At 35.6% G+C, this 21,469-nt stretch overlaps 1 protein-coding gene across 6 annotated transcripts in view; it reads left to right on the forward strand.

Moving 5' to 3' along the window:
- The window catches only part of Ankrd31 (ankyrin repeat domain 31), a 186,755-nt gene that overhangs the window by 34,785 nt on the left and 130,501 nt on the right, over positions 1-21,469 (forward strand). For 4 of the 6 annotated variants that reach the window (XM_074077275.1, XM_074077276.1, XM_074077277.1 and 1 more), the window contains exons 7-10: positions 1,313-1,873; positions 4,459-4,742; positions 5,236-5,339; positions 15,248-15,403. In XM_074077275.1, coding sequence (XP_073933376.1) covers positions 1,313-1,873; positions 4,459-4,742; positions 5,236-5,339; positions 15,248-15,403 — 1,105 coding nt within the window. The remainder of the gene's footprint in view (positions 1-1,312; positions 1,874-4,458; positions 4,743-5,235; positions 5,340-15,247; positions 15,404-21,469) is intronic. The other 2 variants (XM_074077279.1, XM_074077280.1) reach the window with 1 other exon arrangement.

Consider the following 21,469-nt stretch of genomic DNA (forward strand, 5'->3'; position numbering starts at 1 on the left):
CATGATACTTTTGTAATTATACTTAGTGCCTTGAATTTAGTAGATGTAAGGACTTCAAATAGAAGAGAGGCCTTGAGATGCAATGTAAAAAAGAATGGGTAGGATATAATTCTTAAATTTCTTCCACATTTATCTTTCTGAGCAAACTACAGTTAGCATTACTAATAAGTAAATATATCCTCTTAAGTTGTGTACACTATATCCAAAGCAGATTAATGGTGGCAGAAAAAAGAAGACAGAGTAAAATGTTTTTATTTCCTTGATTCAAGTCAGAACAGAAGGACTGGTGGAATGGCTCAAGTGATAGAGTGCCTGCCTAGCAAGCATGAGGACCTGAGTTCAAACCCCAGTATCACCAAAAAAAAAAAAAAAAAAAAATCAACAGAATGTTAGAAGGCTGAAAAATAATAGTGCATCCTGCCAGAGAGGTGGTGGATTTGAAATTTGGATATAGCTAAAGTCTTTGAAACCCATTCTGTTACTTAAAGTCAAGCAAATTATTAGGTTTTTTTTATTGTTGGAACAAATGTCAGTGCCTTTAAAGTATATTATTTTCTTAAATAACTTTAACTGATTTCAAAAGGGAGATACTAATAGTATTTTGAGCATTAGAAGTACTGTAAGAGCAGATATAACTTATTAAGGTGATATCTTTGAAAAAAAGTAGTCACTTAGAAATGTAAATTTTATGGGTTTTTTTGTTTAAAACAATCACAACTCAGAGCCATTAGTTTATAACTAGTGGCCATAAAATTTACACAGAATTGCACCCTTATTTCTCCTCCTTTCTCCCCTTTGACCTGTCTTTTGGTCGGTTTGTTTCACATTTGTGTTCATATTCACACAAAGTTAGGGAGTAAGAAGGTGAAATGACACTAATTTTATTCCTAGTTAATTAAACTAAACATAAATATTTGTCAAAGGATTTTATAAGTAACTGCTGTGAACTTTTGTGATCATCTGATAATCTATCACAGCTTCTTTGTCTCTTCTTAGAACAGAGAATTTAAACTTAGTTGAACAGATAATTTACCATCTGTGAATATGGTATAGCCAATGTTACTCTTAATCCACTATTAAATGTTTAGTCATGTATTCAGTTATTAGTGATTTGGCATAGGAAAGTAGTAAGGAATATTCTTTTTATTTATGGAGGAGGAAGACAGTTGGTAAAAGAAGCTTAAAGAGTAACTTGCAAAAATAAAAAAAAAAAAGAGTAACTTGCAAACAAAATGAATTGTAAAAGTATAAAATTTTAATTTTAGATGTTTTCTTGTATTTGCTATAATGGAATTTCTGTTTGGATACATAGGAACTAAGTGAAGACAGAGACTCCCCTGAAATTAGCCTTCTGTCAGGTACTGCTGCTTCATTATCAAATACGGTTGCTGTAAAGGAGAAATCATTAATAGAGTCAGAGATCTTAGCATTAAATACATCTTCTGAGCCTGGAAAGGAAGTCACATTGACCATGACTTCTAAAGAAACCAAAGATGAAGAAAGCTCACTGGAAACATTTGTATCTACCTTAGAAAGGTTACTGACATCTCCAGAAAGTACTGAAGAAGAAAGGCTGTTTGAAATAAAGAAGGATTTTGATCCTGGCGAGTCGATGAACCCACTGAGTGACTCCCTGAGTCCCATGTCAGTTCCTTCGAATGCATTGTCGTGCTGTAGAGATTTACTAGGAAACGCAAAGGATGATGCATTGCCGCCTGAGTTGTTGGCAGCTATCAACACATTTTCAGAAGCCAAGATGGAACCCATCTGTCATAGAAAAGAGCAAGGTGGCAGTCTTAGTGGTGGAAATGAATGTCTTGAAGTGGAGCCTGATATATCTCAGAATGATGAAGATTATACACAAATAGCAGAGGTGAATATTGAGTCTCATTGCTCTACTTCACCATTTGAACAAGGTTCTAAGTTAGTTAGGCTGCAGGACCACCATCTATCAGTGAAGCAAGTATGAGCCTGATTTTGCCTTTTATAGTGACCTTTAAAAAGTCTTCATTGTGTTAAATTCAAATATTATCTAGAAGATACTTTGTAACTTTGAAAGAATTTGGATAAAGTTCTTGGATAAGAGTTTTCAAGAAGTTAGAAAGTTAAAATATATTTCTCCCCAATGGATCTGAGAAGGAATATCATTAATTTGCTTGTATATAAGAAGGAAAGAATTCTTTACTGAATTTTCTCTCTTTCCCCCCAAAATTACTATATTTACCCGGGTACATAGTAGATATGTAATACCTCACATTAATTTATAATTGGACAAAGGATGTATGCAATTTGGGCTGCCTGATGAGGGTAAAATTATGCCTAGTTCAAGCAGAATTTTGCTTTCTGTGTCTGAAAAAACTGCCAGACATAATGCTTGGGGTTTAGAATTCTTGGAGGTCTTGCAGTGGCCTACCAGGAGCCAAGTTCCTTTTCCATGTTGACAACTTGTGTCCTCATTATGAAAAAAATTCAAAGCCAGTTTTATAGTACCCAGCACTTGGGAGCCTGAGGCAGCAGAATTTTGAGTTTGAGGCTAGTCTGAGTTATACATTCTGTCTTTAAAAACATTGTAGAATTGTGTAATGAAAAAAAAAAAAAGAATTGTGTAATGATATAGTAACAAAAAGTTCCCCACAGTTGCACTCTCTAGATAATAACATTAACAGCTTGGTACACTTTCTCTAATTATTTGTTTTATTCTGTGTGAATTTATTTTACTCACATGAGATTATATTATACAAGATGCTTTGCAACTTTTTTGTGGGGAGGGAGTACTGGGGTTTGAACTCAGGGCCTCATGCTTACCAGGCAGATGCTGTACCACTCAAGCCACACCCCCCTACCCTTTCTGCTTTGGTTATTTTTGAGATAGGGTCTGACTTTATGCCCAGGTTGGCTTGGACCATGATCTTCCTGTGTTATATATAGTTAGGATGATAGGCACATGCCACCACACCCAGCTTTTTCTCTTGAGATGAGACCTTTTTGCTGGGGTTAGCCTCAAACTGCAGTCCTCTTGATTTCTGCCACCCAAGTAGATAGGATTACAAGCTTGAGTTACCACACCTGTCCATAATTTAATTTTTAAATTTAATAATATATCTTGGTTATCTTTTAGTGTCAGGAAATGTAACACTACTTAAATCTTTTAACTTGCCAACTGATATTACGGTGTACATATTAAACTATATTTAGTTTAATTTACTTAACTGACTTACTAATGATAGTCATTTGAATTCTCTTCTTTATTTTTTCTTTTGGGTGCTACCAAAATGTTCCTATGCACATCCTTGGGAAGAGGTAGAGATAACATTCTAATTCTGAGTTCATGTTGCACCATCTACAACACCGGGGATAATATTGTGTGCGGGTCTGGTCAGTATATCTCAGACAGACGCAATAGGTCTAGGAAAAAAAGTCCAGAAAAAGGAACATTAATCATAGAGATAAGAATGAAGAGTAAACATGGTAGTGTTCTAATCTGAGAAGAAGGAATATGAGTAAAATGTAGGAAATTATGATTAGTGTTGATAAAATAAGCACAAATTCAGCATGTCTTTAAAATAAAGAAACCACCCCCCCACTTTTTTGTTTTTTGAAGTGCCGGGGCTTGAAATCAGGGCTTTTACCTTAAGCCACTCCACCAGCCCTTTTTTGTGTGTGTGTGACGGGTTTTTTGAAATAGGGGCTGTCAATCTATTTGTCCAGACTGTCTTCGAACTGTGATCCTTCTCATCTCTGCCTGCTGAGTAGCTAGGATTACAGGCGTGAGCCACCAGCACCTGGCAAGAAACCCTTTTAAAAGTAGAAATGAGATTTACTTAGAACAGATCAACTTAAATACTCTTACCTAGCTGTGATAAAAATATAAAACTTTTTACCATGAGAAGCTTTGGAAGCTGAATACATAATTAAATTCAAGAAGATTTTGATGATATGTATAAAAATAAATATCTTCATGGAAGTTAAATCCATAATGGATTATTAAGGGCAAGTTAGAGCAATTCAGGATGTACTGTTAATAATGTTATGGAAGTTATGTACCACCTTGTGCCATGAAATATCACTCACTGCTTTTGTCAAATAACAGATATTAGGCTGAGTAGACTATTGATCTGGTCTAGTATGTTGTTACAGGTATCTCATCATTCTGTTTTATCTATTTCCTACAAAATTAAAGCACCAAGAGTGACCTTAGGTTTTCTCTTGAGTGTTCAGGAAGAATATTGATCAAGGTCATTTGTACTTATGATTTTTTAAAGCTTTTAAATTTGCATTGACCTTTATTACATCAATTCTTGCAAAATTTTTCATTTTGTTCACATATTTTTATGAATTCTTATACTTTCATCTTAGAGGCATTTTAGTTTTATCAAAGGACAAGATAAAATTTAATTTCTTCTGTTTAAAATTTTTTCTATGTTGTAATTATTTGTGGATGTACTTACATCTTTACAGACATTAGAAGACCCAAACTTGTTTGGATTGCAAACTTTGGCTCATGAAAATGTCACATCTTGTGAGCCAATGAATGATAAGGGAAATTCAAATCCTCTGGGAAATGCCTCTGGAAAGAAAACTCCATGTGTGTTAAGGAGATCATCTAGACTGGAAAAACGGAAAGTAAGCAGAGAGGCAAAGCATAGAGATAACATGTGTAAAATGACAGAAAAGATTTTACCAGAAATATTTGGCTGCTGTGAGGATCGAATAAATAATAAATCTTCAACTGAGAAGTTCAGGTATGCTATTAAATTATATCATTCTCTGTAGGCCTAATGGGTAATTACCCCTGAGTTAAAAGCTTTATTTTTTTTTATGTTGTTGCTTTTTTATTATCTTCAGTTTTGATCAGTGCCATACCACATAGCAAGCCCCTTTTTCTTGCTAACAACCTGACCCTTTTTTCCCTGTGAGGTGAATAGAGTGGATACTGGCATGCCAACTTAGGGAAAGAGGGGCAGGGGGTTCAGAATTCTCACATGTGTAGGTGACTACATCTAGAAGAAAGAAGCACAAAGAGGCTGCTAGAAGCCATGCAGACTGGCGTGAGCATGTCTGTTACAAAACTATCTGCAACTTACATGGTATCCATTTCCATGTTTAAAATTGTCTTGCCATTTGAGTAAGTAAAATATCTTTGAGTTTTAAAACTTTAATCATAATTTGGTATGATTCTCCATGAATGCTTGTAGAAAACACTAAAACAATTTAAAAATTCATTTATTTTTCAAGAATACAGGGTCCTGTCTTGATTGAAGGTAAAAGAATGAATATGCGTTCATCCAGATTCAAGAGTGAACAGATCAAGAAAAATGAACGATGTACAGTAAAAAATGGTGAGGCATATTTTTAATATTACTTCATTTAATTTGTAGAAATAGCATTCTGGTAGAAGAGAGTCAGAGATTATTTATGTCAGGTTTCTCATTTTACTGATGAGGAAATTGAATTTCAGAGATGGTAAGACTTTTCCCCAGATCACAACAGCTAGTATCATAATGGGTATTTGATCCTGAATCAGCTCATAGACTGATTTTTTCCATCCTTCCATTTTGGAGAGAGTAGTTACAGAACTCTTCAAATTTAGTTTACATATGACCAATGTAACAAAAAGCTATGAGAAAGCATACCAATAAAGTAAAAGAAAGAATAAGGCAAATTTATTATTGTTTTTAATTCTTATTTCTGCACTTCTATAAAACCCAAAAGATTAAACTAAAAACTCTCAGATATAATGAAAGAATCTAAAAATACTGGTTAAAAATAACAGTGAAAAAATTGGTGAAATTGAAATAAAGACTATAGATTGTATCAGTGTTAAATTTTATGAATTTGATGATAGTACTGTGGTTATGTAAGGGAATGTCCTTATTCTTAGAAAACATTAGTGGTAAAAGAGCATGGTTTATGGAAGTTAGTCATTGTATCTATATCACCACCTATATGTGCTATGTGTATGTGTATTTATAAAAAGGGATGGCAAAATATCACAATGAGTGTGAATCCTTTAATTTTTTTTTATTGTGCTGATGATTAAATCTGGGTTTTGAACATAATAGGTAAGCACCCTACCACTGAGCTATATTTTTAGCCCTATTGTTCTATTTTTGCAACTTCTTTGTGTTTGAAATTACCTCAAAATAAAACGTTAGAAGTATTCAATAATCCAGAAGATAATATTAATACATTATATATATGTAAGAATTAGCTAGTTAAGCAATATGAGAATATCCTTTTATAGTTACAAAAAAGAGAAAATATCTACTTATATAACCAATAAGAATTATGTTATACCTTATGTCATAAAAACAGTTAAAAATTTTGCTGAGGGACATTGAACTCAAATAAATGAAAAGATAAACCTTTTTCTTGACTAGAAAGATTCAGCTTTATAAGAAACTAACTACTCTCTAAATTACTCAATAAATGCATAAGATCTTAATCATAACAAAAGTAGATTTTTGTTTGTTCATTGTTTTGTTTCATTTATTGATTTTTAAAGGGCTGGAGGGTAGCTATGAAAATGATACAAAATCATACTGAATTTCAGCTGGAAAAGTAAATACGAAAAACTATGAGAAAAATTCTGAAAAATGAAAGCAAAGGGAAGGTAGGAACCTGTACTATATAATATGAAACACACTAGGAAGCCATTGAAATTAATTTGATGCTGGCATGGCACTAGCCAATAATGAAATAGAATAGAAAGTTTAGATATAGAAACTAGATACAAGCCGGGCGCGGTGGTGCGCGCCTGTAGTCCTAGCTACTCGGGAGGCTGAGGCAGGAGGATCGCTTGAGTCCAGGAGTTCTGGGCTGCAGTGCGCTATGCCGATTGGGTGTCCGCACTAAGTTCGGCATCAATATGGTGACCTCCCGGGAGCGGGGGACCACCAGGTTGCCTAAGGAGGGGTGAACCGGCCCAGGTCGGAAACGGAGTCGGAAACTAGATACAATGGGAATATGAGACAGATAATGTGATAAAGATGACATCTGAATTTGGTGGTCAAAAGAAGGACTAAGCAATTTTGTGAAAAACACAAAATGGGGTCCTTATAACTGTCCTTACTCTGAATGGAATGCCAGGTTGATCAAAGATTTAACTGGAAAAAAATTCTAAAAGAAAACACAAGTATATATCTTTTTATAATCTTGGTGTGGAAGTCTTTTTTTTCTGCTACTTTTTTATTTTTATTTTTTAATTTTTTATCATTCATTTATTCACATGTGCGTATATTGTTTTGGGTCATTTCTCCCCCCTGCCCCTCCCCCACACTCTCCCCCTCACTTCCAGGCAGAACCTGTTCTGTTCTTATCTCTAATTTTGTTGAAGAGAAGACATAGGCATAATAAGGAAGACAAAGTGTTTTTGCTAGTTGAGTTAAGAATAGCTATACAGAGAGATTCCTAGCATTGCTTTCATGTACAAATGTGTCACAATCCATGATGATTCATCTCTAACTGATCTTTACATTGGTTCCTGATCCCCTTCTCATGTTGACCTGTCACTTTAAGGTTTTTGTATTAGTTCCTCTGGAGTGGGGACATCAAACGCTTGGGAGTCTTTTTAAAGAGTGATTCAAACCCAGAAAGGAGCCAGGAGGGAGAAAAATGATAAAATTGACTATAGATGTTTAAAATTATATAGAAGCATACCACAAAGAAGATCAAACATCATACAGAGAAGAAATATTAGTAACATTGAACATGGGTTAATTGCAATTAGCATACAAAAAATTCTCATGAAACAGTAAGGACAAAGAACAAGGTGGATATATTTATGGCCTTTGTGGTAATGATGGTTTCACAGTTATATACTTATCCCCAAACTCACTGAATTATATACATTAAAGTAGTATACCTTTCTTGCATATCAAAAGCGTAATAAGTAAAAGCTTTAATACTCAAGAATAAAAAAGCAAAAAGAACAAGAACATGGGAAAGGAGCATAAACAGGTAGTTCATAGAAAAATAATGCACATAAACACCCATACCCCTGAATCCAGTCCTGTGGGAGTAGGCATTCTATGGAGAGTCCTCCTTATGTGGAGAGGACAGATTTCAACATTAACATTTTCAGGGCTGGGGGTGTGGCTCAGTTGCTAGAGTGCCTGCCTAGCAAGTGCAAGGCCCTGAGTTCAAACCCAAGTATCACAAAAAAAGAATTCTCAATATTAACATTTTCAGTGGTGAATTCTACCAGTTATTTGAGGGAGAAATAATACTAGTTCTACACAAGCTGTCCCCCAAAAAATCAAAGATAAGGAAGTACTTCCCAGCTTATTATGAGGCCACCATTGAATTTCTGTCCAAATCAAAGACATTACTAGAACAGAAAACTACAGACTAATATCTTTAATGTAGATGCAAAAATTCTAAACAAAATTTTACCAAATCAAATCCAATATTACATACCAAGACCAAATGGTGTTTATCCCATAAATGCATTGTTGGTTTTACAATTGAATCAATCACTCTAACTTATTATATTAATACTCTAAAAAGAAAAACTATATGGATTATTTCAATAGATATAGACTGCACCACACATCCATTTCTAGTGAAAACTCTCAGTAAACCAGGAGTAGAGAATTTCCTCAACCTGACAAAGGACATCTGCAAAAATCATATCTATTATATTTAATGATGAAAGACCAAATGCTTTCCTCCTCAGATCAGGAATTAGACAGGAATATCTCTTGAACTTTGTAGTTTAATCAGGGGAAGAAAAAGGAAAAATCCAGATTTGAAAGGCTGAATTAAAACTATCTTTATTCACAAACAACATAATCATCTATGTAGAAAATCTAATGGAATCTATAATGAAACCTATTATAATTTAGTTTAACAAAGTTGTAAGATAGAAGATACACTAATTCTGTGTCCTGATATCAAACAACTGAAATTTGAAAACCAGTATCATAACATCAAACATAGCAGTAAAAGTAGAACTCAACAACAAAAGTAAAGACAAAAAACATGCAAACAGCTGGAAACTAAATAACTCATTACTTAATGAAGAATGGATCATCGATGCAATAAAAGAGGAAATTAAAAAGTTCCTAGAAGTCAATGAAAATGAAAACACAACCTACCGGAACCTATGGGACACAGCTAAGGCAGTCTTGAGAGGAAAGTTTATAGCCATGAGTGCATATATTAAAAAGATTGAAAGATCCCAAATCAATGACCTAATGATACATCTCAAACTCCTAGAAAAACAAGAACAAGCAAATCCCAAAACAAATAGAAGGAGAGAAATAATAAAAATAAGAGCTGAAATCAATGAAATAGAAACCAAAAAAACCATACAAAGAATTAATGAAACAAAAAGTTGGTTCTTTGAAAAAATAAACAAGATCGATAGACCCCTGGCAAACCTGACTAAAATGAGGAGAGAAAAAACCCAAATTAGTAGAATTAGGAATGCAAAAGGGGAGATAACAACAAACACCATGGAAGTCCAGGAAATCATCAGAGACTACTTTGAGAACCTATATTCAAATAAATTTGAAAATCTAAAAGAAATGGACAGATTTCCAGATACATATGATCATCCAAAACTGAACCAAGAGGAAATTAATCACCTGAATAGACCTGTAACACAAAATGAAATTGAAGCAGCAATCAAGAGTCTCCCCAAAAAGAAAAGTCCAGGACCTGATGGATTCTCTGCTGAATTCTATCAGACCTTTAAAGAAGAACTGATACCAACCCTCCTTAAAGTGTTCCATGAAATAGAAAGGGAAGGAAAACTGCCAAACACATTTTATGAAGCCAGTATTACACTTATCCCAAAACCAGGCAAAGACACCTCCAAAAAGGAGAACTATAGCCCAATCTCCTTAATGAACATTGATGCAAAAATCCTCAACAAAATAATGGCAAATCGAATTCAGCAACACATCAAAAAGATTATTCACCACGACCAGGTAGGCTTCATCCCAGGGATGCAGGGGTGGTTCAACATACGAAAATCAATAAACGTAATAAACCACATTAACAGAAGCAAAGACAAAAACCACTTGATCATCTCAATAGATGCAGAAAAAGCCTTTGATAAGATCCAACACCATTTCATGATAAAAGCTCTAAGAAAAGTAGGAATAGAAGGAAAGTTCCTCAACATTATAAAAGCTATATATGACAAACTTACAGCCAGTATTATACTTAATGGAGAAAAACTGAAACCATTCCCTCTAAAATCAGGAACCAGACAAGGATGCCCACTAGCTCCACTCCTATCCAACATAGTACTGGAATTCCTAGCCAGAGCAATTAGGCAAGAAGAAGGAATAAAAGGAATACAAATAGGTAAAGAAACTGTCAAAATATCCCTATTTGCAGACGACATGATCCTATACCTTAAAGACCCAAAAAACTCTACTCAGAAGCTTCTAGACATCATCAATAGCTATAGCAAGGTAGCAGGATATAAAATCAACATAGAAAAATCATTAGCATTTCTATACACTAACAATGAGCAAACGGAAAAAGAATGTATGAAAACAATTCCATTTACAATAGCCTCAAAAAAAATCAAATACCTAGGTGTAAACCTAACAAAAGATGTGAAAGACCTCTACAAGGAAAACTATACACTTCTGAAGAAAGAGATTGAGGAAGACTCTAGAAAGTGGAGAGATCTCCCATGCTCATGGATTGGTAGAATCAACATAGTAAAAATGTCGATACTCCCCAAAGTAATCTACATGTTTAATGCAATTCCCATCAAAATTCCAATGACATTCATTAAAGAGATTGAAAAATCTACTGTGAAATTTATATGGAAACACAAGAGGCCACGAATAGCCAAGGCAATACTCAGTCAAAAGAACAATGCAGGAGGTATCACAATACCTGACTTCAAACTATATTACAAAGCAATAACAATAAAAACAGCATGGTACTGGCACAAAAACAGACATGAAGACCAGTGGAACAGAATAGAGGATCCAGATATGAAGCCACACAACTATGAGCAACTTATCTTTGACAAAGGAGCTAAAAATATACGATGGAGAAATAGCAGCCTCTTCAACAAAAACTGCTGGGAAAACTGGTTAGCAGTCTGCAAAAAACTGAAACTAGATCCATGTATGTCACCCTATACCAAAATTAACTCAAAATGGATCAAGGATCTTAATACCAGACCACAAACTCTTAAGTTGATACAAGAAAGAGTAGGAAATACTCTGGAGTTAGTAGGTAAGAACTTTCTCAATGAAACCCCAGCAGCACAGCAACTAAGAGATAGCATAGATAAATGGGACCTCATAAAACTAAAAAGCTTCTGTACATCAAAAGAAATGGTCTCTAAACTGAAGAGAACACCCACAGAGTGGGAGAAAATATTTGCCAATTATACATCAGACAAAGGACTGATAACCAGAATATACAGGGAACTTAAAAAACTAAATTCTCCCAAAACTAATGAACCAATAAAGAAATGGGCATGTGAACTAAACAGAACTTTCTCAAAAGAAGAAATTCAAATGGCCAAAAAACACATGAAAAAATGCTCACCATCTCTAGCAATAAAGGAAATGCAAATTAAAACCACACTAAGATTCCACCTCACCCCTGTTAGAATAGCCATAATCAGCAACACCACCAACAACAGGTGTTGGCGAGGATGTGGGGAAAAAGGAACCCTCTTACACTGTTGGTGGGAATGTAGACTAGTACAACCACTCTGGAAAAAAATTTGGAGGCTACTTAAAAAGCTGGACATCGATCTACCATTTGATCCAGCAATACCACTCTTGGGGATATACCCAAAAGACTGTTACTCCAGAGGCACCTGCACATCCATGTTTATTGCGGCACTATTCACAATAGCCAAGTTATGGAAACAGCCAAGATGCCCCAGCACTGACGAATGGATTAAGAAAATGTGGTATCTATACACAATGGAATTTTATGCAGCCATGAAGAAGAACAAAATGTTATCATTCGCTGGTAAATGGATGGAATTGGAGAACATCATTCTGAGTGAGGTTAGCCTGGCCCAAAAGACCAAAAATCGTATGTTTTCCCTCATATGTGGACATTAGATCAAGGGCAAACACAACAATGGGATTGGACTATGAGCACATGATAAAAGCGAGAGCACACAAGGGAGGGGTGAGGATAGGTAAGACACCTAAAAAACTAGCTAGCATTTGTTGCCCTTAATGCAGAGAAACTAAAGCAGATACCTTAAAGCAACTGAGGCCAATAGGAAAAGGGGACCAGGAACTAGAGAAAAGGTTAGATCAAAAAGAATTAACCTAGAAGGTAACACACATGCACAGGAAATCAATGTGAGTCAATGCCCTGTATAGCTATCCTTATATCAACCAGCAAAACCCCTTGTTCCTTCCTATTATTGCTTATACTCTCTCTACAACAAAATTAGAGATAAGGGCAAAATAGTTTCTGCTGGGTATTGAGGGGGGGGAGCGGGAGGGGGTGTAGTGGGTGGTAAGGGAGGGGGTGGGGGCAGGGGGGAGAAATGAACCAAGCCTTGTATGCACATATGAATAATAAAAGAAAAATGAAAAAAAAATAACATCAAACATAAAATATTTAGGGATGAATCTTGCAAAGATATAAAAGACAAATACTTTAAAACCTCTGAAATATTTCTAAAGAAATCAAAGAAAATGTGTTGGGGAGAAATGGAGAGATGTACCTTCTTCATCAACCAGAAAGTTCAATATTGTTAGGGCTGGTGGAGTGGCTCCAGTGGTTGAGCACCTGCCTAGCAAGCGTGAAGCCCTGAGTTCAAACCCCAGTACTGAAAAAAAAGAAAAGAAAATTGTTAAGAATTCACCTCTAAATTTATTTGTGGACCCTATGTAATCCCAGTCAAAATCCATACATTTTTTAAGAAAGAAATTCATAAGCTAGTCCATTTATAAATGCAAAGGACCTAGAGTAGCAAAACAACTCTGAAAAAGAAAAAGTTAAGGACTAACATGACCAGGATCACACTTATTGTTGAGATGGGGTCTTACTGACTTTTTGCTTGGGTTGGCCTAATTGCAATCTTCCCAGCCTCACCTTCCTACATAGCTGGAATTACAAGTGTTTATCACCATGCCCACCCTGAGTATATTTTTTTAAAGTAGGTTTTGAGGGCCAGGGATGTAATTTTGTTTTGGCTGATAATTAAGTTACTGGAAGATTAACGTAATCCTTTCAGTGTTTTGCTAAAGATCTTGTTAGACAGACATAGTGTAGCATTTACTTTAGGGCTAGTTTAGCCCTGCTACTGAGACATGACCCTTGGAGTCATGGAGTCATGGAGTCTCAAATTCTCTAGTGATTCTGCAAGTTCTCTTTACTAAGGCTGGTGGGAGGGTGAATGCCTCCCAGCCCAGTGTGAACTTTGACAGTCATTATAGTTCCTCAGTAGTTCTTGTTCAGCCTCATGGAAACTCACCCATATACATGAGCAGTTTATTTAAATAATAACTCAAGGAACCCTTTATATAAGTTTCTGGCACCTTTTCTCTATTCTCTCACTGCTGGTGCCCTTCCCTGCAAATTCTAGAAACCATAGATAGCCTCTCCAGACTCTAATGTGTATCTCCTCAGATAGACAAGATCATCTTACTGTTGCCCCCTGCCCTGCACTATGCTTTAGAAAGTGTATCCAGACAGTACCTCAGGATGATTTTAGGGCTTATTGTCTTTATGTGCACTCAGGGTAATAAATCTGAACTTCCAGCTTTCCAGTGTTTGAAAAATAAGTCCCCCACACACATTTTGTCTAGTTTCCTAGTTGTTTTCCCTCAGAGGACAAGTCACACAGTTACTTAGTCATGACTGGAAGTAAATGTCTTCCACAACTTAGTTTTCATTGGGAAATTTTTGATTCTTTGCTTCTTAGTTTGCTTTTTATTTTTTAATAAATTAGATAATTATAATAGCAAGTGCCACTGGTACAGACACTTTTGGGAATAAGCAGGACTATTTCTTGGTAAACACATATTATCTGGTGGGAGAAGAATTACTTGTGCTCTGGAGCATAGGAAGGAAAGTAGACTCAGCAGTTAGGTGTATTTTATAGTAAGAATGAATGGGAGGAGTCAAATAGAAGGCCAAACAAAGCAGTTAAATTATGGTCCATTAAAAAAGATGTTGCAGTACCCAGTCACTTTTATGAGATTTTAAGATAGGGCAAGTTAACTAGACCAAAATTTGAGAAGCTATCTTCAAAACTATCCTGAAATCCAGGAAATCCATGTGATTATTACTCCGCAGAATTGACAGGATTTGGAGCATTTAAATTAAAAGATTCAGCATTTTAGGGGGCACAAAAGAGAATTGATTCTTGGTATGTATGATCTAGAAAACGATTTTAATTACACATTTCCTGGTTTAAGAAATCAAACTTATTGTAAAGATTAAGATCATCATTATTCTCTGATTCTATGATAGTTACTTTTAGCAGAGAAACCAATTTAGCATTTCCTTATCTGGTCTTGCCAGGATTACTTTTGTATCGTCTTTATATGCCTCTGAGATACTCTTATGATTTTATAAGACATTTGTTACCATAGCTTTTTATAAATTTTGATAATGTGTTACTATAGCAAATACCTGAGATAATCTATTTATGAAGAGAAATGGTTTATTTTGGCTTGCAGTTTTGGAATCCCAGTTCATGATTTATTGGCCCTCCTATCATGGCAGGAGTACTTGGTGGAACAAAACTGCCTATATAGTGTGCAGGAAGCAAAAGAGAGGGAGCTGGAGAAGCTGGCTGGGGGGGGGGGGGTCCCACTATTCCCTTGGGGATATGCCTCCAAAGACCTAAATACCTCCTGCTAGGCCCCACCTCTTAAAAGCTTTATTACCTCTCAGTAGTACCACCCTGGGGACCAAGCCTTTAACAAAAGGACTTTGGGAGATAGTCAAGATTCAAACTATGGCAGATAATATGTAGTTCTAGAATTGAATAATCCTTTTGCCAGAACTTTTGAAAAAATAGCTTCTTAGTCTTCTCATGTATGCATGTTTTGTGGAGTTTTAGTTAGTATATACTGTGTATCATGATTTTAAATCTACAAATATTAAAAAATAAATAACATCTTTTTCTCCCTTTTGTATATAGGTAACATAATTGGGTTAGTGGATGAAACACTGTTTTATAATATACCTCACTTCCAGTGTTGACTAGATTTGTCCTATTACTTTTAGTCCTCCTGATTTTCAAATAAGGTCTTTTCATTTATTCATTCCCTCATTTCAGAAAAAATGAAGATGAATAAAATGTCTCTTTCTAACATTAACCGGAGAAATGGTTTTGGAGAGAACTTGCTGTATAGGGCTGCTCTGCATGATGATACTGATCTTGTTCGCCATTGTATAAAACAAGGTGGAAATGTTAATCAGCCAAGTTATGCTGGTAAGTTAGATTTAACCCCATGGCTGTCTTGTAGTCTTAGCTGAATAACCCTTAGGAAAGTGTAACAAAGTGGGCCTAGGCAAATCCCAAACACAAAGGTTTCTGGTAATATTCTTGCTGAAGGAGGTCTTTACCAATGTCCCAGGAAAGAGGATGGTGAGGTGGGTGGAGACTGGGAGAAGAGTATTATATTTCTTTTCTAAAGATAATCACAGGTGGGCCGTGGCATTATACAGAAGGAAGGGTCATTCCAAGGCTGGCCTTGCATGGCCATTGTTAATATGAGACTTAACCTTGAATGGAGGAGAAGTAAGGTTAAAAGCTGGGAGAAGCTGATGGTATATTGAGCTACACGGGGAAATTCATGATAAAATGTTAGATATACTATAGGGGTAATGGCCAGGGAAAAGGAGGGAATAGATATGAGGTAGAGTGGGTAGAACAGGTAGTTAAGAAATAAAGCAGTCTTTCTCCAAGGTTAGGTCTCTGATACAGCATTCCTTGTGGAGAGAATGTGGCATGTTCTTCTAGAGAGGAGTGATTCTTTAAAGGTACTTGAGTATTTAATGCATTGAACAGCACTGAGCCACTCTGGAGGGTGCTTTTTGGGTATCCATATTTTTCCTATTGTTTCTAGATTTTCTCAGTTTGTGAAAGAAGACACAAAGTCTGTGATACAAAGAGATGGCACAGCATAATCCACGAACAAGCAGGTGTTGCAAGTGTTCCTTCAGTACTTAGCAAGAGCTGGGTTTACACTAGAATCAGGGTTTTAATAGGCTGTTATTTTAAATCTTATAGCCAGGTCACTCACCAATGTCCTGTGACTCTTGCTTTAGATCTTTATTTGCTAGTGAAAGCATTTGCTCCCCTAAGAGATTTGTAGTTCTTTCTATTCAAGTACTCCTATCTGCCCATTGAGTTCAGGTACTACATTCAGCCAACTTTGACTTTGTGAATTTCCTAGTCATCTCTCAATGTGTTTCATTACCCTCTTTTTCCTGTGCCAGTGTTAACATCCTTAGTGACTATTCCCTGCTTGTCTTCATCCAATTTCCTTACAGCCCCAGGTACTTTCGTGACCTTCATGAATTGTCTTATCTTTCTTTTCCCCATTTTTATTAGCATATATTATTTGTAAAGGGAGATTTCATTGTGACATTTCCATATGTGTTTACAGTAGTCCTTGATTAGATTTACCCCCTACATTATTCTCCCTCATTCCCCCTTCCCCACTTCTTAAAATAATTTCAACTGGTTTCACTGTTCTATTTTCAACAAGTATACAAAATACATCGACTATATTCACCCTCTTCTTTCACCCTGCTCCCCCTCATCCCCACTGCCACCAGGACCTGTTTTACATTCCTAGCCTTCATTTTCTTAAGTGAATATTAATTATTCAAAGGGGTTTCACTGTCGTACATTCGACATGCATATATTTTACTTTAATCATATTGACCCCCCTCTATTGCTCTCTCTTTCTGTATCCCCTTGCCCTCTATTATTCAACAGCTTTCACTGTGCTCTGTTATGCCATCTTCATACACAGATGCAATGTGTTTCAATAGTATTTCTTCTCTGTCATTCTCTTTTCCTCTTCCAACTCCTCCCAGTCCCCTCAAACAGTCCCAGTATTCCAGTCATATTCTGTGTGTGTGTGTATGGCCATGTATTTATTCATATATACCTTTATCTTTCAGGTCTAGTATCCACATGTGAGAGAAAACATGCAACTTTTGTCCTTCTGACCTGGCTTATTTTTGCTTAAGATGATGATCTCCAGTTCCATCCATTTATCTGCAAACAGCATGATTGCATACTTCTTTGTGACTGAATAATACTTTATTGTATGTGTGTATGTATACATATATAGATGCCTCATTTTTTTTATCCATTCATCAGTCATAGAGCATCTAGGCTGTTACCATAGCTTGGCTATTGTTAATAGTACTGCAGTAAACACGGTGCAAGAGTCTCTATTGTAACCTGACTTATATTCCTTTGGATATATGCCTAGAGATGGTATATTTGGATCATATGGTAGTTCTATTTTTATTTTTAAGGAACCTCCATACTGCTTTCCATCGTGGTTGCACTAATTTACATCCCCACCCATAGTGTATAAGGGTTCCTTTTTCTCCTGTATCCTCATCAGCATTTGATGTTATTTGTGTTTTTGATGATAGCCATTCTGAGTGGAGTGAGATGAAATCTCAATGTTGATTTGATTTGCATTTCCTTTCTGGCCAGGGATGTTGAGCATTTCTTCATGTATTTTTTGGCTATTTATATTTCTTATTTTGAGAATTATCTATTCAGTTCATTTGCCCATTTATTCATTGGGTTGTTGATTTTGGGGGAGATTAGTTTTCTGAACTTCCTGTATATTCTGGTTATTAAGATGTGAAGCTGGCAATGATTTTCTCCTATTCTGTAAACTGTTTCTTTAATCTAGTTATGGTTTTCTTTGCTGTCACAGGAGGTTTTTAGTTTAATGCAGTCCCATTTGTCAATCCTTTCTCTTAAATTGTTGAGCTGTTAGAATTCTATTCAGGAAGCTATTGGCTATGCCTATATGATCCATTGTTTTCTTTATTCTTCCCTGTGGTAGTTCCAGAGTTTCAGGTCATAGATTAAGATTTTTGATCCACTATGAATTGATACTAGTATAGGGTGAGAGAATGGGATCTAGTTTCAGTCTTCTACATGTGGATATCTAGTTTTCCCAGCACCATTTGTTGGAGAGGCTGTCTTTTCTCCTACATATGTTTTGGAGCTCCTTTGTCAAAATCAAAATGGCTATAACTATAGGGGTTTGTGTCTTGATCTTCTATTCTGTTCTGTTCTGTTATCTTCAAGTTTGTTTTGTGCCAGTACCATGATGCTTTTATTATTATGACTATAGTATAGTTTGAAGTCAGGTATTGTGATACCTCGAGTGTTGATCTTTTTGCTCAAGATTGATTTGTCTGTTCATCAATATGGGCTTTTATGATCCCATATGAAATTTAGGATTGATTTTTTTTAATCTCCATGAAAAATGACTTTGGAATTTTGATGAGAATTTCGTTGAACATATAGATTGCTTTCAGTAGTATAGCCATTTTCACAATACTGATTCTGTCAATCCATGAGCCCAGGAGATTCTTCCATCTTCTGATGTCGTCTTTGATTTCTTTCTTCAGTGATTTATAGGTTTTTTTTTTTTTGTATAGGTCTTTTGGGAACACACAGGCAGATCCCTGTGAACCAAAGACTGAAGGAGAAAGCTGGACACTTGGACAATGCCCAGCCAGTATCAACACTTCTCTTCAGCAAGAACTATAAACCGTTTCTTAGAATTTTGTTTTCTTTTAGTTGTTTTTAAAATTTGTTTTCTGTTTGTCAGAACTTATTTATGTTTATTTTTAAAATTTCCCCTTATTTCCCAAATGATTCTCCTTTTCTCTGTTATAACTATACAGTATATAATGCCCTCTCATTATTAGTCCCTGTACCTGTATCTCCCTCTCCCTGTCTTTCTGCTTCCCTCCTTTCCCCATGCTATATCTTATATTACTCAATTTCCATTCTTATACCTTCAAGCAGACTTAGAAACCAGGCTTTTGTTCCCATGAAACCTTACTGGGAAAGCAGATTGGGTCCCAGTTATTTCTTATTCAAATATTTGATTTACTACTGAATTGTTGACCTTGTTGCTATAATAGGTTCTTCCATATATGCTAGGCAGTAAGAGAGAAACAGTCCAACAGATACATAAATCACAGGGTAGATATTTAAATATTAAAAACCAAGATATTACTATCCTTCCAAAACCTTCTAACAACTCCACAACTGAATCCAAAGGTAATGAATTGACTGAAATGTAAAAGAATTCAGAAGCCTGCTGTTAAACATGATGAATGACCTGGAAGAGGATTCAAATAAGCAGATAAGCAGAGTTAGGAAATCAATTGAAGACCTAGACAAAAAATTTAGCAACATGAATGAAAATTCAGCAAGGAAATGGAAATTATGAAAAACCAAGTAGAAATATTAGAAATGAAAACCTCAATAAATCAAATAAAACCCACTGTGTGCAGTATTATCAAGCAGAAGAAAGAATATCAGAGATGGAGGACAAGATTAAAGAAATATTTTACCAAGAAAAAAAGAATACCTATAATTACAACATGCAAGAATTCTGTGACATAATCACAAGACCAAATCTGAGAATTCATGGGGTAGAAGGAGCTAAAATATAAACTAAAGGCATAGGAAACCTACTCAATAAAATCATAGCAGAAAAATTTCCAAATCTAGTTAATGCTATAGATGCCCATGTACAGGAGGCATTTCTAACTCCAAATAGACATGACCAGAAAAGAACAACTCCACAACGTGTCGTAATTAAAATGCCAAAATTAGAGAACAAAGGAAGGATACTGAAAGCTACAAGAGAAAAATGCCAGCTTATATACAAAGGTAAAGACATAAGAATCACCTCAGATCTCTCAGCACAAACCCTAAAGGTCAGGAAGGCACGGAGCAATATAATTCAAACTCTGAGAGCGAATAACTCCCCAAAAGAAGACTATATCCAGCAAAGCCATTCTTCAGTTTTGATGGAGAAATAAAAACCTAGTTCATATCCAACAAGGCTGCATTGCAGAAGATACTTAAGGGAGTATTTTACACAGCAGAGGAAGAAAAATAGTCACAAACATGAGAGGCCAAGAAAGAAAAAAATTCCCAATGGGAATTGATGAACCCATGAGAGGCAAGAAAGTGTCAAGCATATTCAGCTCAGTAAACCAGAAAAACCCAAAGATAAACAATGGTAAAAGTAAAGAATGAGAAAAACTAGATTCAACCTGGAAACAAAAAACCAAAATGATAAAAATGCAGGAATTAGTAAATACCTCTAAATCATAAGCCTTAATATAAACATTTAATTCTCCAGTCAAAAGACATGGTCTGATTGGATCAAAAAGCAAGATCCAACAATCTGTTGTCTATAAGAAACTTATCTCACAACCAGCAACACACATAACTTAAAAGTGAAAGCATGGAAAAATATATACCAGGATTGCAGAACTTGCAAAAAAAAAAAAAGCAGGAAAAGCTATTCTTATATCAGACAAAGCAGATTTTAAGCAAAACTCAGTCCTACAAGATAAAGAAGGTCAATATACATGAGTAAAGGAAACAATCCAGTAAGAGATAGAATGATTCTAAATATACATGTACCAAACGTTGGTGCCCCAAGTTCATAAAACACACATTTCTGGGCATAAAGGAACAAACAGGTCTAGATACAATATTAGTAGGAAATCTCAACACCCTACTTTCATCAATTGATAGAACATCCAGACAAAAAGTTAACAAAGATAACCTAGAACTAAGCAATGGATGAAGTGGACTTAACAGACATTTCTAGAGTATTCCATCTTACGGCAGCAGATTACACATTTTTCTAAGTAGTCCATGGAACTTTCTCCAAAATAGATCATATCTTAGGTCATAAAGCAAATCTCAACAAATAAAAATAATCCCCTGTATCCTTACAGACCATAATGGAAGAAAATTAGAAGTCAGTGGCAAGGGAAACTCCTACACAATTTTGAACAATCAGTGAATCATTGAAGATATTAGGAAAGAAATGAAGAAATTCCTAGATTACAATGAGAAAAGATAGCTTACTAGAGCCTTATCCTTACTTTATTTTTCCAGGCTTATTGACCTCTCTTATTCTCTAGTTTTTTTCTTTCCCTCATTTTGCCCCCTAGCTCTATTTCTGTTTCTGGCTACCAGATTCTTCACAATTACAGAGGGCATGTTTTTACAGGGTTGTGTGAAAGCCATTTTCATCAGAAATCTCCTGCAGTGTTTGTTCAAAATGCAGCCATCAGTTTGTCTTCATATTCTCACATACACACACACACGGACGCATGCTTGCTCAATCAATCAAAATCTGTATTTTAACATGTTTACCTAGGTGATTTTTATTCTCACAAATCAAGAACTACTGGCAAGAGGTGTAAAACCTTCATGTTAACATATCATTAGTAAGCTTTTACATTA

Source organism: Castor canadensis, chromosome 6, assembly GCF_047511655.1.
Source record: "Castor canadensis chromosome 6, mCasCan1.hap1v2, whole genome shotgun sequence".
NCBI classification, from domain to species: domain Eukaryota; kingdom Metazoa; phylum Chordata; class Mammalia; order Rodentia; family Castoridae; genus Castor; species Castor canadensis.